General features: G+C 42.4%; 1 protein-coding gene across 1 annotated transcript; it reads left to right on the top strand.

The window, feature by feature from the left end:
- The first annotated feature begins 95 nt into the window (after nt 1–95).
- On the top strand, nt 96–26,111 carry LOC140211188 (G-protein coupled receptor family C group 6 member A-like). Its single transcript, XM_072280761.1, has 3 exons — nt 96–105; nt 2,485–3,504; nt 25,822–26,111. The coding sequence occupies exons 1-3, from the start codon at nt 96–98 to the stop codon at nt 26,109–26,111; spliced, it is 1,320 nt and encodes a 439-aa protein (XP_072136862.1).
- Nucleotides 26,112–26,187: the final 76 nt, after the last annotated feature.

The raw sequence follows: 26,187 nt of genomic DNA, 5'->3' as shown, positions 1-26,187 counted from the left end.
AAAACTTTTCTATTTCAATCTGAGCTCCAAAGTTCAATATCAATCTAGAAATCATGCCATTATATTTATTTCTTCTATAGCATACATATGTGGGCATGTGGCCAAGTAGTTAAGGCATTGGACTAGCGATCTGAAGGTAGTGAGTTCCAGCCCTGGCCGAGGGAACATGTTGTGTCCTTGAGCAAGGCACTTAATCACACATTGCTCTGCGATGACACTGGTGCCAAGCTGTATGGGTCCTAATGCCCTTCCCTTGGACAACATTGGTGTCGTGGAGAGGGGAGACTTGCAGCATGGGCAACTGCTGGTCTTCCATACAACCTTGCGCCCTGGAGAGTGAAGATTTTCCAGGTGCAGATCCGTGGTCTTGCAAGACTAACGGATGCCTTTACATTAAGAGCTTCCTTTTCCAATGAACAGAAGGCTATCAAGCTGCGGTGCCACTAAAAAATATTCACCCCCCCTGTTTTCATGCTTTATTGTTTTACAACATTGAATCACAGTGGATTTAATTTGGCTTTTTTTGATACTGATCAAGAGAAAAAGACTCTTTCATGTCAAAGTGAAAACAAATCTCTACAAAGTGATCTAAATTCATTACCAATATAAAACACAAAATAATTGATTGTGTAAGTTGAGATAGTCATATAGTCATAGTCATACTATAATGATGCATTCTATATTGAGCTGGAGTTTATAGCTAAGCATGGAGCAGTATTGTGTATTTAATATTTCTGTAGTATTTGGATAATATTGTAAGTATATTGTTTGATTAAGCATCCTTTGTTGTTTACAAATGCATTGCGAGTTATATGTAAAAGTACGTAAATGGCATATGTCATTACGCCACCACATCATACATGCGTGCCTCACCTAAAGTAAAACCAAATGCACAAAAGTTGCCTTTTAGCTGTCTTGTTTTCCTTTCAATTAGTTTTACGTTTTGGCATTACAAAAAATAATAATAGCCCTCCATGCCCAATCTATCTATATATGTATCCAAAACTTCTCTTGTGTTGAAAACAAAGTGACATCCATTTCTTCCACTGGCAGCTCGTTCCACACTTGCACCAGCCTGAGAGGAAGTTCCTGTCCATTCCCCTTAAGTATTGCATTTTTTCACACTTATGTTGATTTTTTATGAATTTATAATACTACAAATCTACTTCCAACATCATGGATGTCACTTTAGCATCAGTGTGAGAAGACGGTGGGAAATGTTTTCAAAAACCCTTTAAGATGTTTTAATCAATGTGCCCTCTACACATTACCCAATCACCACCTATTATAAATTTAATGCGAGCATAAGTAATTAGTAGTTCTTTGTCAACTCTACAGTAAAATGATTTTTTTCTCGGTAGTTCTGTTTAACAAATATGAAATTGAAGTCATTATTTGTGCAAATAACAGAGAAATAGTGTGTCTGGTGTAGTATTAATTAGAAATAGTTCAATTGGTTGAGCAACTGGCAGTGAAGAGGTTAATTGCAGTACAATCCATGCCTTTTATGCATACTAATATTGGAAAAGTGATTAATGGCTGTTAATCATAATCTCAGATTTAGCAATTTAATGAATCATCCTGAAGAATAGGGTCAGAAAATATGCATAATTGTATTGTACTCTTTAATACTATTCCAATTTTTTCTAACGAACACTTCCTCCTGGAGTTCAGAGCTGATTAATGTAAGCTGTAATTTGCTCCAGTATTATTCACTATGTTGTGAGTAGTTTCAGATTCCTTAAGGTTGTTATAGCCAATGGGGACAAGGTCCCACTCCCTAATAAGTGCTCCCAATGGCGTGTGCCTGAAGTAGACTCTGATAACCAAAGTCAGCTCCTGGTCTTCACGTGTGGCTTTGCTACTAAGCTCGGCAAAAGAGTTTCTACTGAAAGGAGAAGGGGCAAAGCCAGGCTACTGGCGCCTTAAAACCAGTCGCTTTGGGTAGATGGGGCTTGTCAGCCGTGGTTGGCAGCTCATCTAGGAGAAGGAAAACTCTGATCTCAAACTTTTGCTGCCTTGCAGCTGTACTCACTCAGGGGGAAGGCTTTGGAAGTAAGTCCCGAGGGAAAAGTCTGGAGCTGGTGTCAGACGCTGACCAGCAATTCCTGAGACTCTGCTGGTGCCAGACTGTATCGGTCTCTGCCATTCTTTTAGGTTCATCAGCTGTGTGGAGAGGGGAAGCTAGCTACATGGGCAACAGCTCGCTCTCCATGTTGTACTGGCGTACCTAGACAGCTAGGACACAACATCCATGGTCAACACTGACTGACAGAGGCCTCAATAAGTAGCTTCTCAAACTCCCTGTGCGGAAGCCTTGCGTGAAAGGAATATAGTTTGGGGATTTTGTGGTGTGCCCAAATTCCAGTGATACACACAGTAGATAATTGGTAGTCAAGCTCATATAACTACCATTAATATCTCAGATCAGGTAGTTTCACAATTTCAGTGCACTGCCTCCATAATGTTTCTTCATTGCCGCAGATTCCAACGAGTGTACCCGGTGCCAAGACGACGAATGGTCCAATGCAAGTAGTTCAGAATGCCAGAAAAGAACAGTGGATTTTCTGAAATGGAGTAACGGTTTATCTATTGTGCTGATTGTAATTGCCATCTTAGGAGTACTTATAATATGTATGGTAGGCATAATACTTACAAAACATCTGAGTACACCGGCTGTGAAGGCTGCTGGAGGTTGGATGTGTTACATTATGTTGTTCTCACTGGTGATTTGTTTAGTCAGCTCTATATTCTTCATTGGAGAGCCCACTGAACTCATTTGTAAAATTCGCCATCCACTCTTCAGCCTCAGCTTTACGCTTTGTGTTTCTTGTATTTTGGTTAAATCCTTTAGGATCATTCTGGCCTTCAGTTTTAATCCGACCATCCATAAGAATCTAAAGCTTTTTTATAAGCCAGTTCTTGTTATAATTACTGCCACAGCGGTTCAAGTGATCATTTGTTCATTATGGTTATGTCTGGCTCCTCCTAAAAAAATTAAAAATACAGCCGAGCCCAAAACAATTCTGTTACAATGCAGTGAAGGTTCCCGTACAGTTTTCGGAATAATGTTAGGGTACACTGCTTTCCTTGCCTGCATCTGTTTCATTCTTGCTTTCAAAGGAAGGAAGGCTCCTAAAATGTATAACGAGGCAAGATTCATCACCTTTAGCATGCTTGTTTACCTAATTCTGTGGGTTTCTTTTGGAATCATTTATCTCAACATGGGAGAAAACAAATACATGGCAATAATTGAATCATTTGCAATATTAGCATCAGTCTACAGTTTTTTAAGCTGTCATTTTTTCCCAACCTGTTATGTAGTTCTTTTCAAGAAGGAAAGCAATGTTGAGTCAAATTATTTGACACAGGCACGGGAACATTTCAAACAGAAAGGGCAGTTTGTGTGTCCCGTCGCAAAAATGCGAAGGATCTCTCAGATTTCTAATGAAGAAGAGATTTCTAATGAAGAAGAGACTTCTAACACTACAGCAGTCAAAGCAAGTACTGAAAGTGAATGCCCCAGTAATCAGAAAATTGGTCACATATACCATAACGTTAATTTTCAGCCTCATAGAGTATCACATTGCTTGAGAAAACGGCATAAGAGTTGTTAATTTTTTTTAGCTCAAATGTAGAAGTACATGATAAATTATTAGATTAGATTAGATTATCTTTACTTGTCACATGTACATTGAAACATTGAAACATACAGTGAAATGCATTGCCTTGGGTCAACATCCAACACAGTCCGAGTGTGTGCTAGGGAGCAGCCTACAAGAGCTGCTACTCTTCCAGCACCAACATAACATGCTCACATCTCACTAAGCTGATGCGTAGGTCTTTGGAATGTGGGAACACTCAGAGGAAACCCACGTGGTCAGAGAATGTGCAAACTCCTTACAGACAATGGTAGGAGTTGAACACTCTAATCCCTGGAATTGTAAACTGTACTGGGCCTGTACTCACCAGAGCTTTGAAGAATGTTTGGGGGGGGGTGCGGATGGGGAGCTGATATCATTGAAACTTACTGAGTATTAAAAGTCTTAGACAGAGTGGAGGTGGAGAGGTCGCTCCAACAGTTGGAGAGTGTAGGACCGGAGGGCACAGCCTCAGAGCAGAAGGGTGTCCCTTTAAAACACGGATAGGAAGGCATTTCTTCAGCCAGAGGGTGGTGAGTCAGTGGAATTCATTGCCACAGGCAACTATGGAGGTCATTTACTGGGTATATTTAAAGCAGGGGTTGATCGGTTTTTGGTGAGTAAGGGCATCAAAGGTTACGGGGAGAAGGCAGGAGATAGGGGCTGGGAGGGGAAGTCAATCAACCGTGATCAAAAGGCAGAGCAGACTCAATGGGTCAAATGGCCTAATTCAGCTCCTATGTCTGATGGCCTGGCGATAATTGATTATAGGCATCGTAGGTAGGTGATTAGTGGTATCCCACAGGGATCTGTACTGGGAGCTCTACTGTTTGTGATGTATATAAATGACCTGAAAGAAAATAAGAAAATGTAGATGGGTGGGTTAGTAAGTTTGCAGATAAAATGTAAGTCTGCAGATAATATCTCTCTCTCTCTCTCTCTCTCTCTCTCTCTCTCTCTCTCTCTATCTCTCCAGCAAAGAGGCTTGCTGAGTTACAGAATTGTGTGCTTTCCAACCCCAGTGTTTTCATTAATCTTAGCACTACAGGATGTAAATGCAGTACTAATTGGAAACTCCCCCTCTGGCCTTGAAAAGATTGGAGCTTCCGACTTTTGAAAAATAAGAGAAAAGATCAAGGCTTACCACACTGGAAATCCCCACTTCTCAGACCATGATTGTGCAGTGTAAGTCAGTATGCTCAGTGGCATAAGCTCTCTATAGCAAATAAAGAGATTTGATTCCCCAAAAGAACCACTTTTATGTAACTGGACTATTATATAGCCATATAACAGTTACAGCACGGAAACAGGCCATCTCGGCCCTTCTAGCCCATGTCAAACTCTTACTCTCACCTAGTCCCACTGACCTGCACTCAGCCAATAACCCTCCATTCCTTTCCTGTCCATATAGCTATCCAATTTAACTTTAAATGACAACATTGAACATGGCTCAGCCACTTCTGCTGGAAACTCGTTCCACACAGCTACCAGTCTCTGAGTAAAGAAGTTCCCCCTCATGTTACCCCTAAACTTTTTCCCTTTAACTCTCAACTCATGTTCTCTTGTTTGAATCTCCCTCACTCTCAATGGAAAAAGCCTATCCACGTCAACTCTATCTTTCCCCCTCGTAATTTTAAATACCTCTATCAAGTCCCCTCTCAACCTTCTACGCTCCAAAGAATAAAGACCTAACTTGTTCAACCTTTCTCTGTAACTTAGGTGAAATCCAGGTAACATTCTAGTAAATCTTCACTGTACTCTATTTTGTTGACATCTTTCCTATAATTCGGTGACCAGAACTGTACACAATACTCCAAATTTGGCCTTACCAATGCCTTGCACAATTTCAATATTACATCCCAACCCCTATACTCAATGCTCTGATTTACAAAGGCCAGCATGCCAAAAGCTTTCTTCACCACTCTATCCGCATGAGATTCCAACTTCAGGGAACTATGCACCATTACACAATAGTTTGGGAGAGTAACTAAATGAGATCTCTTGGGTGATGAGCTTGGCATATATTCAATTGCTCCACATCCAGTGTTCCCAGAGTCAGCTGAGAGTGAAAGCTATGGCTTTTCAGAACCCTTGAGTTTTTATTGATCTGCCAAACATTTATTATAACAGCATTGTTATAGAAGTTTCTTCCAAATTCACAGCTGAGAGAAATATATATTAAAATACTAGCCAAATCTATTAATGCTAATTTGAAATCTGTGTTTAAGTGACAGGTTTAATTTGCTCAAGAATATTTGAAAATGTACTCAATAACTTTTGCATTTGAATGTATGGATAATAAATTTAAACGTATATATTCATGGTTTTTAGAATAAATGTTAATTTGTTCATTATAGATACAACTAAAAATAGGGTAAATCGTTAAGTGAAAAGAAACTTATTTTAGAAATAATACTTTTAAGCTATGTACAAATATGAATGATTCTGCTTTGCAACTCGAGCATTTGTGCTGTACACTTTTTATGTATATGACAGCTATAACATTTGGGAATAAAAAGCAATTCTGAACTCTTGAACAAATAAATCTTATTTCATAGAATGCCTGTGGCATTCAGAAGTATGATGCAATGAAGCTTTACGTGGAGAAATTAAATGTGACAGTCCACTTACAAACAATTTTCCACTGTTTGCACCTAACCCAGCTGTAACAGAGAGAACCTGCAAGTCAATTGAGCAGTCCAACTGCATGTTGAGAGAGTTTTGTTGTATAGGCAGATATCCATGAAGAACCTAAAGTACCTACAGTGCTGCAGTAAAATTTCAAAGATAATCAGACACTGTTCAAAGTCAATGTTCAAACTTCAAGGTCAATTTTATTATCAAAGTACGTAGCATGTCACCATATACTACCCTGAGATTCATTTTCACGCAGGCATTTACAGTAGTACGAAAAAGTGCAACAAAATCAGTGAAAAACTACACACAAAGACTGACAAATTTGCAAATACAAAAAAAAGATATAATAAATACATAAATAAATAAAGCAACACACACAAAATGCTGGAGGAACTCAGCAGGCGAGGCAGCATCTATAGAAAGGAGTAAGCAGTCTGCGTTTTGACAAGACCCTTCATCGGGGCTGGAAAGGAAGAGAAGTAATCTTTTTTGTGTGTGTCGCTTTGGATTTCCAGCACCTGCAGATTTTCTCATGTTTGTGAAACAAATAAATAAATAGAAAGAACTTGAGCTGTAGAGTCCTTGAAAGTGAGATCCTTAGGTAGACATGTGCCTTTTACATTAGGTATCATTCAATATTTAAGAGCATTTAGATCCTACTAAAGATCCATGTGACATTCAAGACTTACTATTAACATAGAAACTCATGTGACATGATGAGATGAGGGCCTCTGTCAGTCAGGGTCAACCATGGAAATTGCTTCCCAGCTGTCTAAGTACGGCAAGGCTGGGCAGCATGATAAGGACGGCAAGCTGCTGTCCATGTAGCAAGCTCCCCCTCTCCACCTGATGAACCCAAAGGAATGGTAGAAACCTATATAGTTTGGCACGAGCAGCATTGCAGGAGTTGCCATCAGCATTGAACTCAATGTAGGACTGCCTTAGGGATTCCAGTTCCAGATTTTTCCCTTGGAGTTTATCCCGAAGCCTTCCTTATGAGTGGGTACAGCGGTGAGGCAGCAGAGGTTTGGGATCAGAGTTTTCCTTCTCCTAGGTAAGCTGCCAACCACAGCTGATGAGGCCCATCTGCCTGAAATGCCTGGTTTTAAGGTGCCAGTAACCCCCCTTCACCCCTTCTCCTGTCAGTAGAAACAGTCCCACCGGGCTCAGTAGCTAAGCCACATGTGAAGGCCAGGAGCTGGACATAGTTGTCAGAGGCTATTTGAGGCGCACACCATTGGGAGCATTTAATAGGTAGTGGGAGATTGTCCACATTACCACCCCCAACTACAACAACCTTAAGGAAACTGTGACCCAGTGTAGAGAAAATTAATCTAGTAATGAAATTCAACAACATGCCAGAAATAAATTAGTTGAAAGGTGAATATATGCAATTTAAGAGGCCACATGTAAAGTTATATGCAAAGTCTAATTCCTAGAAGTAAAGCGACAACACCAATGCATGTACTGTAAGTAAAAGCTGATATGAATCCAAATCAAATTTAATGGTGAGACTCATTTACATACTGTACATTCCACAAAATCCTGCATGGAGATAACACTGAATCATAATTGGTAAAGACATACAAAAAGCATCTGTGAAATCAGCCATCCAGTAACAAAACCAAGATGAGCCTAAGCAGAGAAACTAGTTTGGCAAAGAAAGGACCTTCAGACTTTAGGAGGTATCTGATTTCCGGTTGGTTATTGAAAGAGAATAAAAAGACAAGTCTTTATAAAGCACCGGTCAGACTGCACATGGAGTATTGTGAGCAGTTTAGGGCCCCATATCTAAGAAAAATGCACTGGCATTGCAGAGGATCCAGTGGAGGTTATGAGAATGATCCAATAGACAATAGACAATAGATGCAGGAGTAGGCCATTCGGCCCTTCAAGTCAGCACCACCATTCACTGTGATCATGGCTGATCATCCACAATCAGTACCCCGTTCCTGCCTTCTCCCCATATCCCTTGACTCCGCTATCATTAAAGGCTCTATCTAACTCTTTCTTGAAAGCATCCAGAGAATTAGCCTCCACTGCCTTCTGAGGCAGAGCATTCCACAGATCCAGGGAATGAAAGGGTTAACAGGTGAGGAGCGCTTGATGGCTTTGGGCTCATACCCCCTGGAGTTAGAAGAATTGTTGGGGGGGTGGGGGTTGGTCACGTTGAAACCTACCAAGCATTGAAAGCCCTAGATAGAATGGACGTGGAGAGGACGTTTCTAATAGGAGAGCCCAGGATCACAGGGCACAACCTCAGAATACAAAGATATCTCTTTAGAACAGAACTGAGAAGGAGTTTCTATACCCAAAGGGTGGTGATTCCATGGAACTCATTACGACAGATGGCTGTAGAAGCCACGTCATTCAGTGTATTTAAAGTGGTAACTGATATTTTCTTGATTAATAAGGACATCAAAGGCTATGGGGAGAAGGCAGGAGAATGGGGTTAGGAAGGAAAATAAAAGAGCATGATATAGCAGCAGATCAAACTTGATGGACCAAATGGCCTAATTCTTCCCTTTTGTCTTCTGATCTTATGGTCATTGATCACAGGCTTCCTAGGTAGGTGGACGACTGCACAAGGAGTAATCAGCAGCAATGGGAATAGCTGTAGCAGGTTTTCACTTTTCTCCACTTAAGTTAGGAGATGTTATCAAGGTGACATGATGTTTGGTGAAGGCCCACGTGCAGAAGGAGAGACTCAGAAGTGGAGTAAACAGTTCTCCGAAGTGTACAGAAGAAAAGGAAAATAATAAACGCTAGGCTAACTAAAACTCTCAAATTAAAGTTTAACTGCTGCTCGGAAGAAATAACTAAATACAAAATTAATACTCCTCCGTTACAGCGTCAATCTAAATTGTCTTTTTCGCGGAACGTGGACTAAGGTAAGCAGGGAGTGTTGCAACCACTGTGCTACGTTCAAGACATGACAAGACCGAAACAAAAAGAAATGAGTTAAATACAAGCACAAAAAAAACCCCAACTGGCTGGAATATGCATACTCATGAGTGTGATTGCTGATCCCGTTCAGCCGCCCACCCTGCGAATGTGGGCCAGACTTCATGGTCGTGACACTGGATTTCCCATGATAACTTTACCCCAACGGACACTGGCTGGCTCGGACATGACTTGAAATTCCAACGAAAATTGATGTTGAAAAAATTTTTAATGCAATTTCTTTTATCAGTGCCACAGTACAGTTCCAAATCATGAATGGACCCAGACCTCGTCAAGGATATTTCACCCTGTTTTATTATGCACTCAGATCACACCACATGCAATTAAAGTAATTATTTTAAGCAAAAGAATAAATGAATGTGATTTAACAAAAAGCAACCTAAATGTGCCATGTAGTGCTAGGTTGCTCCATAAGTTCAAATTCAGGTCCAGGTTTCATTGTTCAAGTCTAAGTGTAGCTGTTATTCAACCATACACATGTATATAGCTGAATGAAACAGCATTCCTCCGGGGCCAACCAAGATGCAGAAGTCAGTACATAAAGCACACAGCACATGTGGTTTCTATAGCACATACAGTCACAAAATAATATTCGCACAAGTCCCTGAGTGGTATGGCCCTGAAGATGAATGGTGCATCAGGTATTGTCCTGGAGTCACACAATGGTTCACAGCTAATACATTTAACGTTTTTACCAAAACTAACCTATTTCAGTGAACATAGGAATGTATAGAATAGGAACAGGAATTATGATGTATGACCCGAGCTAAAGGGATGTTTACCCTTGATCCAAACATAACAACCCAGTAGAGGCCAATTGCCTTCTCATTCCAGATCTTCAATAAAATTTAAGAAACTCATTTCCATTTTACCAAGGCTCCTTGATAACACACTCGTTTAAGGAATTTCTTGATATCAAAGGCAGTCACTCTCACCTCACCCCTGGATTTCAGCACTTTGACCCATGTAAAAAGTGTGATGAGATGTGCAGTCAACTTGTCCTGGCTAAAACTAATAGGATTCAGTCAGCATGATTTAGAGAATATATATCTCTTGATAACATTGTCCTTGATATCTTCCATCACTCTGCAGATGACTGACAGAATGCTGATTGGATCAAAACTGGCAATCTGTTGGGGTCATATACTGTATCCTGTGCACCCACTGTGGCATCCTGTATATTAGTGAGACCCAAATAGATTGGGAGACGGCTTCACCAAGCACTTATGCTCTGTCCGCCAGAAGAAGTGGAATCTCCCAGTGCCACCCATTTTAATTCCACTTCCTATTTCCATTCGGATATGTCCATCCATGGCCCCCTCTACTGTTGCAATGAGGCCACACTCAGGTTGGAGGAACCACACCTTATATTCCATCTGAGTAGCTTCTAACCTGATGGCATAAACATCAATTTCTCAAACGTCTGGTAATGACCCGCTCTGTCACCATTCCTCATTCCTCTTTTCCCTCTCTCACCTTATCTCGTTACCTGCCCAACACCTCCCTCTGGTGCTCCTCCTCCTTTTTTTTCTTTTATGACCTTCTGTCCTCTCTTATTAGATTCCCCCTTCTGCAGCCCTGTATCTCTTTCACCAATCAACTTTCCAGTTCCTTACTTCATCCTTCCCCCTCCTGGTCTCACCTATCATCTCGTGTTTCCCTCTCCCCACCCTCCCAACATTTTAAATCTACTCATCTTTTTTTCTCCAGTCCTGCCAAAGGGTCTCGGCCCAAAACGTCGACTGTACGTTTTTCCAAAGATGCTTGCCTGGCCTGCTGAATTCCTCCAACATTTTGTGTGTGCTGAGCAGATGCCTTTCTTTTTGTGTGATTATGGCAATTTTCCACTTCAGAGCAGAAAATTAACACAAAATAACAAAAATGGGCCATTGAGCACTTCTGTAAATAGTTGTTGGTGATCTTGCATGTTCCTCTGAATAAAAACATCAGAAGTATTGAAGCCCAGATAAAATGTAAAGAAACACACACAAAATGCAGAAGGAATGCAGCAGATCCATCAGTATCCATGGAAGTGGCCAAACAGTTGAGGAATCTTTTTCAAATCCATCTCACTCTTCTTCCATGACTTACTGTTGTAAGTGTGTGAGAGGTGGGCAAAACAATCACAAACTAAATGAATCTCTGGAAAAACAAACAACACATGTTAAAGGACATAAAAGAGAATGGTCTTGCAAGAATCTAGAACAAAACTAAACAGAATGCTGGAAGAACTCACCAGAATAAACGGCATCTGTGGTGACAAAAGGCGTACACTGCTATTTTGGGTCTTAGATTTTGGGCATCAGGATCTTATTATCACTGATTTATATGATGTGAAATTTGTTATTTTGCAGTAATAGTACAAAGGCATAAATTACTATAAATTAAAATAAATACATAAGGAGTGTAAATGAAGGAATAACAGAGTAATCTTCATGGTTTCAAGGACGGTTCAGGTCTGTTGACGGAGGAGAAGAAGCTCTGACTGAATCATTGAATGAGGTCTTCGAGCTCCTTTACGCCCTCCCCAATGGTAGTAATGAGAAGAGGGCATGCTCCAGATGGTGAGATTGGTTAGTGATGGGTGCTGCCTTCTTGAGACTGGCTCTTGAAGGTGTCCTTGCTGGTGGAGAGGATTGTGCCCATGAAGGAGCTGATTGAATCTATAACCCTACACGGTCTCTTGTGATATTCCTGGACTGTATCATTAACTTGGCAGTCCGATGTTTTCTATTCTGTGCTTTTGCGCTTGCTTTTTTTTGATGCTAACACAATGTGTTCTCTTTTTTTGTGTGTTGGGGGTTTGATGTTTTTCTTTAAACGGGTTCCATGGTTTTCTGGCTGCCTATGGGAAGATGAATTTCAGGGTTGTGTGCTGATTGCATACTATGATAATAAATGTACTTTGAATCTTTGATCCTGTACATTGTTTACTCCAACCAAAGCAACCAATCAGAATGCCTTCCACTGTACACCTCAAGAAATTTGTAAGAGTCTTTGGTGGCATACCAGAACTCCTTAAACTCCTAATGAATTAGAGTCATTAGCATGCCTTTTTTGTGATTGCATCAGTACGTCGGGGCCAGGATAGATCCTCTGAAATGTTCACACCCAGGAACTTGAAGCTACTCCCCCTTCCTACATCTCAATAAGGACTAGAATTGGCCCCCTTTATTCCAATTATTTCCTTCCTGACAATCAGTCAATCTTCTATAATGCCAGTATCTTTCTGGTAACACCATGGGCTCTTATCTTGTTAATCAGTCTCACGTGTGGCACCTTATCAAAGGCCTTCTCAAAATCCAAGAACACAACACAATTCTTCTTTGCCTATCCTGCTTGTTACTTCCTCAAAGAATTCCAAGAGATTTGACAAGTAATATTTTCCCTTAAGGAAATGATTCTGACTTCGGTCAATTTTAACATGTGCCTCCAAGTATCTTGAACCCACATTCATAGCAATCGACTCCAACATCTTCCCAACCACTGAGGTCAGGCTAACTGACCTATAATTTCCTTTCTTCTACCACTCTCCCTTCTTAAAGTGTGGTGCAACATATGCTATTTTCCAGTCGTCTGGAACAATTCCAGAATCTAGTCATTCTTGAAAGATTGATACTAATGCCTCCACAATCTCTTCAGTGACCTCTTTCAGAACCCTGGAGTGTAGTCTATCTGGTCCAGGTGACTTATCTATCATCAGACTTTTCAGCATCCCAAGCACCTTCTCCTTAGTAATAGCACTTCTGCCCCCTGACACACTCAAATTTCTGGCACACTGCTATTGTCCTCCACAAGACTGATGCAAATATTTATTAAGTTTGTCTGCTATTTCCTTGTCCCCCGTTACTACATCTCCAGCGTCATTTTCCAGTGGTCCAATATCTACTCTTGCCTCTCTTTTACTCTTTACATATCTGAAAAAACCTTTGGTATCCTCTCATATTTTTGGCTAATTTACCTTCATATTTTATCTATTCACTCCCTATAGTTTTTTTAGTTGCTTTCTGTTGGTTTTTCAAAGCTTCACAATACTCTAATTTCTCAATAATTTTGCTAGATTGTTGCCCTCACTTGTCCTTTTATTCTTTTGTCACCCATGGTTTCCTCATCCTCCCTTTAGAGTTCTTCTTCATCTTTGGGATGTATCTATTCTGTGCCTTCCAAATTGCCCTCAGAAACTCCAGCCATTCCTGCTCTGCTGTTAACCCTACCTGTGTTCCCTTCCAATCAACATAGGTCAGCTTCTTTCTCATGCCTCCGCTATTCCTTTTACTCCACTGTAATATTGATACATCTGATTTTAGCTTTTCCCTCTCAAACTGCAGGGTGAATTCTATCATATTATGATCACGGCCTCCTATGGGTTCCTTTACCATAAATTCCCTGTTCAAATCTGGTTCATTACACAACACCCAATCCAGAATTGCTTTTCCCCTACAAGATGCTTAAAAAGCCATCTTGTAGGCATTCTACATATTTCCTCTCTTTTTTCCAATCTACATGCATATTGAAATCCCGCATGATTATCATAACATTGCTAGGTCATTTGGCCCATCGAGTCTGCTCCACCATTTCATCACTGCTGATCCAATTTTCCCCTCAGCCCCAATCTCCTGCCTTCTTCCTGTATCCCTTCATGCCCCAATCATTCAAAATTCCGGCAAACTCTGCCTTAAATATATATAAAATCTTAGCCTACACAGCTCCCTGTGGCCTTTCATCATTTAATAGGTTCCAGTGAATACAGGCCCAGAACCATCAAACGCTCTTCATATGACAAGCCATTCAATCCTGGAATCATTTTTGTGAATTTACTTTGAACCCTCTCCAATTTCAGCAAATCCTTTCTAAGATAAGGAGACTAAACCTGTTCACAATGCTCCAAGTGAGGCCTCAACAGAGCTTTATAAAGTTTCAACATTACATCCTTGCTTTTATATTCTAGTCCTCTTGAAGTGGATCCTAACATTGCATTTGCTTGCCTCACTACAGACTCAACATGGAAAGTAAACTTTCGGGAATCCTGCACAAGGACTCTTAAGTCCCTTTGCACCTCAATTTTTTTCTATTTTCTCTCCATTTACAAAATAATCAATCCTTTCATTTCTTGTACCAAAGCGCATGACCATACACTTCTCGACATTGTATTCCATCTGCCATTTCTTTGCCCATTCTCCTAATGTGTCTAAGGCATTTTGTAGCCCCTCTACTTCCTCAAAATTACCTGCCCCCCACCTATCTTCATATCATCTGCAAACTTTGCAACAAAGGCAAATTTCCATCATCCATATTATTGATATATAATGTAGAAAGAATTGGTACCAACACAGACCCCTGTGGAAGACCACTGGTCACCAGCAGCCAGCCAGAAAAGACTCCCTTTATTCCCACACTTTGCTTCCTGCCAATCATCCACTGCTTTATTCATGCTAGAATCTTTCCTGTTATACCATGAGCTTGTAGCTTGTTAAGCAGCCTCATGTGTGTCGCCTTGTCAGGGCCTTCCGAAAATCCAAGTACACTAAATTAACCAATTCTTCTTTGTCTATCCTGCTTGTTATTTCTTCAAATAATTCCAACGGATTTGCCAGGCAAGACTTTCCCTTGAGGAAACCATGCTGACTACGGCCTATTTTTTTAAGAACCTCCAAGAGACTTCATCCCTAATAACCACCTCCAACATTTTTCTAACTATGGTCTGATGGTCTGCATCCCAGAGTACTTAAGGAGGTGGCTCTAGAAATCGTGGATGCATTGGTAATCATTTTCCAATGTTCTATAGATTCAGGATCAGTTCCTGTGGGTTGGAGGGTAGCTAATGTTATCCCACTTTTTAAGAAAGGAGGGAGAGAGAAAACCAGGAATTATAGACCAGTTAGCTTGACATCAGTGGTGGGGAAGATGCTGGAGTCAATTATAAAAGATGAAATAGCGACACATTTGGATAGAAGTAACAGGATCAGTCCGAGTCAGCATGGATTTACGAAGGGAAAATCATGCTTGACTAATCTTCTGGAAATTTTTGAGGATGTAACTATGAAAATGGACAAGGGAGAGTCAGTGGATGTAGTGTACCTGGACTTTCAGAAAGCCTTTGATAAGGTCCCACATAGGAGATTAGTGGGCAAAATTGGAGCACATGGTATTGGGGGCAGAATACTGACATGGATAGAAAATTGATTGGCAGACAGGAAACAAAGTGTAGGGATTAACGGGTCCCTTTCAGAATGGCAGACATTGACTAGTGGGGTATGCAAGGCTCGGTGCTGGGACCACAGCTATTTACGATATACATTAATGATTTAGATGAAGGGATTAAAAGTAACATTAGCAAATTTGCCGATGACACAAAGCTGGGTGGCAGTGTGAAATGTGAGGAGTATGTTATGAGAATGCAGGAGGACTTGGACAGGTTGGGTGAGTGGGCAGATGCATGGCAGGTGCAGTTTAATGTGGATAAGTGTGAGGCTATCCACTTTGGTGGCAAGAACAGGAAGGCAGATTACTATCTGAATGGTGTCAAGTTAGGAAAAGGAGAAGTACAACGAGATCTAGGTGTCCTTGTTCATCAGTCACTGAAGGTAAGCATGCAGTTACAGCAGGCAGTGAAGAAAGCTAATGGCATGCTGGCCTTCATAACAAGGGGAATTGAGTATAAGAGCAAAGAGGTCCTTCTGCAGCTGTACAGGGCCCTGGGGAGACCACACCTGGAATATAGTGTGCAGTTTTGGTCTCCAAATTTGAGGAAGGACGTTCTTGCTGTTGAGGGAGTGCAGAGTAGGTTCACGAGGTTAATTCCCGGGATGGCGGGACTGTCATATGTTGAAAGATTGAAGCGACTGGGCTTGTATACACTAGAATTTAGAAGGATAAGAGGGGATCTGATTGAAACATATAAGATTATTAAGGGATTGGACACGCTAGAGGCAGGAAACATGTTCCTGATGTTGGGGGAGTCCAGAAACAGAAGCCACAGATTAAGAATAAGGGGTAGGCCATTTAGAACGGAGTTGAGGAAAAACTTTTTCACCCAGAGTTGTGGATCTGTGGAATGCTTTGCCTCAGAAGGCAGTGGAGGCCAATTTTCTGGATGCTTTCAAGAAAGAGATAGAGCTCTTAAAGATAGTGAAGTCAAGGGATATGGGGAGAAGGCAGGAACGGAGTACTGATTGTGGAAGATCAGCCATGATCACAGTAAACATTGGTGCTAGCTCGAAGGGCCAAATGGCCTACTCCTGCACCTATTGTCTATAGTCTATGACTACTGAGGTTAGACTAACTGGCCTACAGTTTCATTTATTCTGCCTCTCTCCCTTCTTGAAGAGTGGAGAGACATTTGCAATTTTCCAGTCTTCCGGAACCACTCCAGAATCTCGTGATTCTAGAAGGATCATTACTAATGCCTCTACAATCTCATCAGCCGCCTCCCATGTACACCACCTGGTCCAGGTGACATATCTACCTTCAGACTTCTCAGTTTCCCAAGAACCGTCTCTCTAGTTATGGTAACTTCACATACTTCATGACCCCAGACAACTGGAACTTTCACCATGCTGCCTGTATCTTCCACAGCGAAGACTGATGCAACATACTTATTTAGTTCATCTGCCATTTGCTTATCCCCTTTTTTTAACCTGTCCAGCATCATTTTCCGGTTATCCGTTATCCACTCTCGCCTCTCTTTTACACTTTACATATGTGAAGAAACTTTTAATATCCTCTATATTATATGCCCCCTCTCTTTGGCTTTTTTGTTGGCTTTGACTTCTCTTGTTCACTACAGTTGTGTCATCTTTCCTTTATATCCTTGTATGTTAAGCACCCAACTATGATCTTCTTTCTTTCAAGTCTCTGTGATGCCTGCAGTCATACCTGCCAATCTCTAACTGCACTACAAGATCATCTACCTTATTCCATGTACTGTGTGTATTCAAATATGACACCCTCTATACTGCATTCATCACCCTTTTCAATTTTGCCCCCATGTTACACTTCACCTCATCCCACTGACTGCAATTTTCTGCTATCATCTGTCTGTCCGCCTCACAGACTCACGACACACTACATCGACTGGTATACCAACTGACCCATCCTTAGCCCTATCAGCCCAGTTCCCATCTCCCTGCCAACTTAGTTTAAACCCTCCCCAACAGCTCTAGCAAAAGTCATAACTTGGAAGAGACGTGATATCAGCACACCAACCTGGCTCTGCGAAGCTCAACTTATGTGGCTAAGAGGAGCTCACAATTTCACTTTTTTTCTCCCATTAATGTCTCCTTACTGAGGAAGTGCACAAGAGTGGGATAGATCAGTTGGTTGAGTCGTGGAGCAACAACAGCCTTGCAATCAATGTTAGTAAGACTAAGGAATTAGTCGCGGACTTCAGGAAGGGGAAGTAGGGAGAATACGCACCGGTCTTCATCGATGGGTCAGCAGTGCAAATGGTGAACAGCTTCAAATTTCTGTATATCCTAGGCCGAACTTGTTAATGCAACTCTAAAGAAGGCATAACAGCTGCTATATTTCATTAGGAGCTTGATGGGGTTTGGTAAGCCATCAAAGACTGGCAGAGTTCTACAGAGGTACCATGGATAGCATTGTAACAGATTACATCACCAACTAGTATGGAGGTGCCAAAGCACAGGATCGGGAAAAAAATACTGCAGAGGGTTGTAAACTCAACCAGTTCCATCATGGGGACAAGCCTCCCCCGCATCAAGGACATCTTCAAAGGGCAACACTTCAAAAAGGGTGCATCCATCATTAAGGACCCCCATGACATACCCTTTTCACATTTCTACTACTATCAAGGAAGTATAGGACAATAACACAAGGAATTCTGCAGATGTTGGAAATTCAAGCAACACACATCAAAGTTGCTGGTGAATGCAGCAGGCCAGGCAGCATCTCTAGGAAGAGGTACAGTCGACGTTTCGGGCTGAGACCCTTCATCAGGAGGGACAATATATCAGGACAGGATAGGACAATTATCATTTTAGAACAATTTCTTCTCCTCGGCCGTTAGATTTCTAAATGGCCCATGAACACATGAAATCCATCTTACTATATTGATTGTTTTTAAAAATTATTTTATTTATGTATGTATGTATGTATTTATTTATTTATTTTTGTAACTTATATTTTTATCTATTGCAGTGAAACAGCCAATTTCATGACATAGGTCAGTAATAATAGAACATGATATATTAGTTCAATACTCCCATTTAATATTGGAGAAATGTATACAATGTACATCCTAATATTCTTCTTCACAGACATCCAGAAAAACAGAAGAGTTCCCCAAAGAATGATTGACAGTTAAAATGTTAGAACCCCAAACCCCTCTACTCCCCCCTCCCACAGACAAGCAGCAAAGCAACGACCCTCACCCATTCCCACCCAGCAACCTCCACCCACCAAGTAAGCAATAGCAAGACCCCCAATAAAGACGATGATCTGCAGTACAACAAAAACTAGTCTCATTCACCTGACAATTCAACACACCACAGGCTCTCTCTCCCTAACAAAGGGAAAAAGAGATGCCACCATTCATAGCAAGAGGGGAGGCATAACAAAATAACTTGCTGATTTACAATGTTAGAAGACTGCCATGCTGCTTTTTTCAGACTTCTATGCACCAAGAATCGCCAATAATCTCTCACCCACAGAGAGAGAGAGAGAGAGGGAGACAGCGAGCGAGCGCGCAACTCGCCAAGTACACAGCCTCCGATGGCCGATCTGCTGTTCCCGATGTTCTATTCTCTCCTGTGACGCTTCAGTCAGTGGCACTGAGAGTCAGCCTCTCTCTACAGTTCCTTTAAACCTTGGAAACCCGAAGGTATGCTCGTCTTCCAGTTATGTCCGTGGGATATCGAAAAGCGACTGGCCATGAGCACCCGGGAGTGGGTTCCACCACCATGAAGAACCAAGTTCTCAGCGTAACTCCAGGTCAGGGTCTTCAAGTGAACCCCATCCACCCAGAAAGGGAAAAGGAGAGACATCAAGATAGAAATTAAGCTGTCTTTGTAGATGAGTACAAAGGAGTTGCAATTTAGTGCTATCGTGACTCTGCCTCTGTCTTCATCATGACCGGCATGATTTTTAAATTGTTCCACCACTTACTTGTGCATCTCATCTGCTAACCCATAATCTGGCCGGCTGGTGGTGCAGTGAGATCAGCTCCGGACTCCGGAGCAAAGGTTCCCAAGTTCGAATCCAGGTCGGGCTACCCCCGCCCGAGCACACTTTTCATCCGTGCCTCGTTGAGTGTCGAGCTAGCCACTCGGCCTCGTAAAAAAATACAAGGGTCGAGTCAGGAACGTTCATAATGTGAGCCGGTTAATCCTGATACCACGTGCCAGACAAGAATGGCTGAATGTCTGGTACGACACGCTTAAAAAAAAAACCCGTAATCTACTTCAATGAAGGACAAGGTTCATAGGATCTTATATAACCCTTAATCAACTTTCTGCTTCTGCTGTCCCTCCAAAAGAGGACTAGCCATACAAACCACACCGTCAACAGCCTCACAAATACGTGACTTTACCACCAATAAGAGCAACAGGTGCAGGAACACTGCATCATGCAGGCTCCTCCATAAATGACACCAAGATATATCACCAGCCCCCCGTTTTACCACACCAAATTACCCATTCAACAGTATGGCAGGAGTACTTTCACTAGTGGAAGACTACCACCTTAGGTCTGCTGGTGGCGCAGTGAGATCAGTGCCGGGCTCGAGAATGGAGGTTCCCAAGTTCGATCCAGTGACGGACCGCCCCCATGCGTGCTCTCCATCCGCGTCGGGTTGATGTCGAGCTTGCAACTCGGCCTGGTAAAATAATACTGCGAAATGTCTGCGAGGTGTGAAGACATGAAAATGCCCGACACTAGCCTCTCAGGTCTGAGTTGATGTCATCATCATCATTCTCAAGAGTAATAAAAATAGCCTGTAAGGATAAGTGCCAGGAGGGAGATCAGTGGGGAGGGACAAATGGAGAAGGGAGTCAGCATGTCCCATTCCCTCCCCTTTTCCCTCTCTCACCTCCTTGCCTGCCCATTGCTCTGATGCTCCTTCCTCCTTTTTCTTTCTTCCTTGGCCTTCTGTCTCTTTCACCAAGCAACTTCCCAGCTCTTTACTCTTTCCCTCCCCCTCCCGTTTTCACCCATCACCTGGTGATTTTCTCTCCCCTCCCCCCACCTCTTAAATCTACTCCTCAGTTTTCTTTTCTCCAATCCTGCCGAACAGTTTCATATAACACAGAACAGTACAGCACAGTACAGGCCCTTCGGCCCACAATGTTGTGCCGATCCTCAAACCCGGCCTCCCATATAACCCCCCACCTTAAATTCCTCCATATACCTGTCTAGTAGTCTCTTAAATTTCACTAGTGTATCTGTCTCCACCACTGACTCAGGCAGTGCATTCCACGCACCAACCACTCTCTGAGTTAAAAACCTTCCTCTAATATCCCCCTTGAACTTCCCACCCCTTACCTTAAAGCCATGTCCTCTAGTACTGAGCAGTGGTGCCCTGGGGAAGAGGCGCTGGCTATCCACTCTATCTATTCCTCTTAATATCTTGTACACCTCTATCATGTCTCCTCTCATCCTCCTTCTCTCCAAAGAGTAAAGCCCTAGCTCCCTTAATCTCTGATCATAATGCATACTCCTAAACCAGGCAGCATCCTGGTAAATCTCCTCTGTACCCTTTCCAATGCTTCCACATCCTTCCTATAGTGAGGCGACCAGAACTGGACACAATACTCCAAGTGTGGTCTAACCAGAGTTTTATAGAGCTGCATCATTACCTCATGACTCTTAAACTCTATCCCTCGACTTATGAAAGCTAACACCCCATAAGCTTTCTTAACTACCCTATCTACCTGTGAGGAAACTTTCAGGGATCTGTGGGCATGTAGCCCCAGATCCCTCTGCTCCTCCACACTACCAAGTATCCTGCCATTTACTTTGTACTCTGCCTTGGAGTTTGTCCTTCCAAAATGTACCACCTCACACTTCTAAGGGTTGAAATCCATCTGCCACTTCTCAGCCCACTTCTGCATCCTATCAATGTCTCTCTGCAATTTTTGACAATCCTCTACACTATCTACAACACCACCAACCTTTGTGTCGTCTGCAAACTTGCCAACCCACCCTTCTACCACCACATCTATGACGTTAATAAAAATCACGAAAAATAGAGGTCCCAGAACCGACCCTTGTGGGACACCACTAGTCACAACCCTCCAATCCAAATGTACTCCCTCCACCACAACCCTCTGCCTTCTGCAGGCAAGCCAATTCTGAATCCACCTGGCCAAACTTCCCTGGATCCCATGCCTTCTGACTTTCTGAATAAGCCCACCGTGTGGAACCTTGTCCAATGCCTTACTAAAATCCATATAGATCACATCCACTGCACTACCCTTATCTATATGCTTGGTCACCTCCTTAAAGAACTCTATCAGGCTTGTTAGACATGATCTGCCCTTCACAAAGCCATGCAGACTGTCCCTGACCAGACCATGATTCTCTAAATGCCTACAGAACCTATCTCTAAGAATCTTTTCCAACAGCTTTCCCACCACAGACGTAAGTCTCACTGGTCTATAATTACCCGAACTATCCCTATTACCTTTTTCGAACAAGGGGACAACATTTGTCTCCCTTTAATCCTCCGGTACCATTCCCTTGGACAACGAGGACATAGAGATCCTAGACAGAGACTCATCAATCTCTTCCCTCGCCTCATGGAGCAGCCTGGGGGAATATTCCGTCAGGCTCTGGGGACTTATCCGTCCTAATCTATTTTAACAACTCCAACACCTCCTCTCCCTTAATATCAACATGCTCTAGAACATCAACCTCACTCATATTGTCCTCACCATCATCAAGTTCCCTCTCATTGGTGAATACCGAAGAGAAGTATTCATTGAGCACCTCACTCACTTCCACAGCCTCCAGGCAAGTCTTCCCACCTTTATCTCTAATCGGTCCTACCTTCACTCCTGTCATCCTTTTGCACCAGGGAGGCCCCAGACGTTGACTGTACTTTTTTCCATAAATGCTGCATGGCCTGCTGAGTCTCTCCAGTACTGTGTGTGTGTGTGTTGCTCATGCCACAGTGCTCAGGGGTCGGAACGCTCGGCAGAGATGGTGCTCGGTGCTCGGTGTCAGAGAGGTGGTCGGAGGCTCGGAGTTTTCGGACGGACTTGGAGTCGGACTGTGGTCGGGTGCTTCCGGGATGCTGCATCGGCAAGTTGGCAGTGCTGGATGTTTACCGTCTGCGTGAGATGATGGGACTTTCGAGAGACTTTGAGATTTTACCGTGCCCATTGTCTGTTCTTTATCAAATTACGGTATTGCTTTGCACTGTTGTAACTATATGTTATAATTATGTGTTTTTTGTTAGTTTTTAAGTCGGTTTGTCAAGTGTTTTCGTGATATCATTCTGGAAAAACATTGTATCATTTCTCAATGCATGCATTACTAATTGATAATAAAAAGAGGACTGCGTGTCCTCATAATCTGATCTAATAATCTAATCATTGCCCTCATAGAACACCAACAATGGCTTTTGGAGGAGGGATAAATTTGCATACAGAATACGAGTGACAAGCAATCTATCACAAAGCTACATCACAAAGGAGATAGTCAGATGCACTATAAATTGTGGAAGCAAGCTGGAACAGCTGATTAAACTTCTTCCCTTCTCTCTCAAAAAACTTGCACTGCCATACAAGTGTTTTTTTGTTAAATATCAAGTTACAATAGACAATAGGTGCAGGAGTAGGCCATTCAGCCCTTTGAGCCAGCACCACCATTCACTGTGATCATGGCTGATCATTCACAATCAGTACCCTGTTCCTGCCTTCTCCCCATATCCCTTCACTCTGCTATCTTTAAGAGCTCTATCTAACTCTTTCTTGAAAGAATCCAGAGAATTGGCCTCCACTGCCTTCTGAGGCAGAGCATTCCACAGAACCACAACCCTCTGTGTGAAAAAGTTTTTCCTCAACTCCGTTCTAAATAGTCTACCCCTTATTCTTAAACTGTGGCCTTTGGTTCTGGACTTCCCCAACACCGGGAACATGTTTCCTGCCTCTAGCGTGTCCAATCCCTTAATAATCTTATATGTTTCAATCGGATCCCTCTCATCCTTCTAAGTTCCAGTGTATACAAGCCCAGTTGCTCCAATCTTTCAACATATGACAGTCCCAGTAATATGGGTCTCTGCATATTTTGCAGGAATATTTTTCAGATGCAAGCACTTGTTTATTTTAATATCTACACTCAGTGGCCTCATTATTAGGGTCCTTCTGTACTTAATAAAGTGGCCACTGAGTGTACGTTCATGGTCTTCTGCTGCTGTGGCCCATCCACTTCAAGGCCTGGTGTGGCTTGAGTTCAGAGATGCTGTAGCAGGCCAGTGGTGTAGTGGCATCAGCACCAGACCGCAAGGGGAATGGCCACAGGTTCAGATCTAGCTGGCTCCTAGCATGCTTTCCGTCCGTGCCAGGTTAAGCATCAAGCTAGCAACTTGCCACCGGATGTGCCACAAGGCACAAAAAGGAACAACAACACTGCTGTAACATGTGGTTATTTGAGATATTGACACCTTCCTGTCAGTCTGGTCATACTCCTGTCCCATTACCAAGGTTTTTTCACCGCTGCAACTCAATGGATTTTTTTTTGTTTTTGTTTTTTTGCACCATTCTCTGTATATTCTGGAGAACATTGTGCCTGAAAGCTGCAGGAAGTCAGCAGTTTCCAAAATACTCAAACTACCCCATCTGGCATCAGCAATCATTCCACAGTCAAAGTCATTTAGATCACATTTCTCCCCCTCATTCAGCTCTTTGGGCTGAACAACACCCAAACCTCTTGACCAAGTCTGCATGCTTTTATGCATTGAGTTGCTGCCACATGATTGGCTGATTGGGTATTCGGATTAATGAGCAGGTGTTCCTAATAAAGAGGCCACTGCGTGTCTATGACGGTCAACACATGAGCTGTGAACTGTTATTTCAAATAAGATGAGGAAAGGAAGATCTCACCTGCAAGTTGTTCTGACATAGGTGCTATTGTTTAAACGTTGTCACCTGTGTGATTCTTTTCAAATCAATGGCAAGGATTACAAAGCAGAATGTTTAATAGTTGGCTCATTCCCAATAACATATTTAAATCAAGCTTTGTAACTGAGAGCTCCAAATGAAAGCAAACAACATATGATGTTGGCACAACAAAGCAACTTTCCTGTGAATTTTGTTGAGTCTCATTACCGCAAATCTGTAATATAGCATTGAAGCAAATATTTCACATGGACATTTGCTGAGAATATATTGAATTAAAAGTTGTGTGACTTGCAGCCACTCAAGTCTAGCAAAATATCGTAAATTTGTACTGTCACTTCAAAATTTCAAATATATATGACGAAAAAAACCTTGATCAATATAATCTACTTACATGAGTAGGTCCTGCTTATGAAGATAGGTTAACAAGATTACACAGTATAAAGCCCGGAGCTGAGTCGTTGTTCTCTGCGAGCTCTTCCCCCACTTCCTGATCAGGCTTCAGCATGTAGCCAAAAGGAGATGGAGAGGAGAAGATGGTGACGCGACGGCAGCGCGCGCAGCCTTTCCGGTGAATGATATCTGTTATCTGTCAAGTAGGGGACCGTGCACAATTCTGATTTGATGGAGACGGGCGTGAGAGTACGGAGGAACAGCTGGAAAACTTCTGAAATGTCCACTTCGCTGCCGCTGCTACTGTGTGGTAACCGGAATCTCTGGAGCAGAAGGACCCAAAATCCTCGGCTTTGCGTGTTTCAGCGGCTGGGGCGAGGTCGAAGGCGCTCGGCAGAGGATGGCGCTCGGGAGGCTGTATCGGACAGGCTGCTCGGAAGCTCGAAGTTTTCGGACGGATGGACTCAGTGTCGGCTGTGGTCGGCTGCTTCCAAGACATCGGCAAGTCGACGGTGCCTGGAAGTTTATGGCAGGGAGTTTCTCCCTTTTGCCGCCGCTATCGGGGACTCAGGAGTCGATCGACTCGGGGACTTTATTTACCGTGCCTTTGTTTTGTTCTTCATCAATTATGGTATTGCTTTGCACTGCTGTAACTATATGTTATAGTTATGTGGTTCTGTCAGTGTTAGTCTTTAGTTTGTCCTGTTTTCTGTGATATCACTCCGGAGAAACATTGTATCATTTCTTAATGCATGTATGCATTTCTAAATGACAATAAAAGAGGACTGAGTGTTCTCATAATCTAAAAAAAAAGGCCAAGCTTGTGACCTCCCTGCCTGATGCTCCAGTGCCCCTACACTCAGTCTCAACACACGCAAAGGCACAAATCACAGCTTGCTTGAACGTTACATTTCTTTCCTTGGGCCAGAATGAGCGTAAGAATTATAATCTATGGGGGTCGTCACGTGATGACATAGGATCGAGACGTGGAAATCCTGCTGTCCCATAAAAAATCAATAAAGTATCATTTAAATAAAGAAAAGTTAAATATTTTTTGAAAACTACTTATAAACTACTTAAGATTATTTTAAGATATGCCCTGTAAACAGAAACAGAAGAAGACTACTGTTTTGATGACACCGCGAGATGGGAAGAGAAAGGGCCTACTACTACGATGGAACCTCGTACTCAGGTTGGATCTCCTTTTGAGGAGACACATTTTGTTTCCGGCATTGAAGAACAGGAAGCAGCAGCAATGGCAGCAGTCTCTAGGAAGAAGAAGTGGGAATTGCGCATGCGTAAAGGAGCGGGCATGCACAAATTGGTACAAGCCGAACTACAAGAACCAATTGCCACTGAAAGTGAGAGTAATTTTGAGCTAGAATCAACTCCCCGGTGAATACAGATGAAGAAACGGAGGAAGAAGAACAAGAAGAGACTAAAAGTAAGAACATCGTGGAGACATAAAAGAGACC

This window comes from Mobula birostris, chromosome 2 (genome assembly GCF_030028105.1).
Source record: "Mobula birostris isolate sMobBir1 chromosome 2, sMobBir1.hap1, whole genome shotgun sequence".
Taxonomy (NCBI): Eukaryota; Metazoa; Chordata; class Chondrichthyes; order Myliobatiformes; family Myliobatidae; genus Mobula; species Mobula birostris.
Note: the sequence above shows the minus strand (reverse complement) of the source record. Positions and strands in the feature narration are given on the sequence as shown.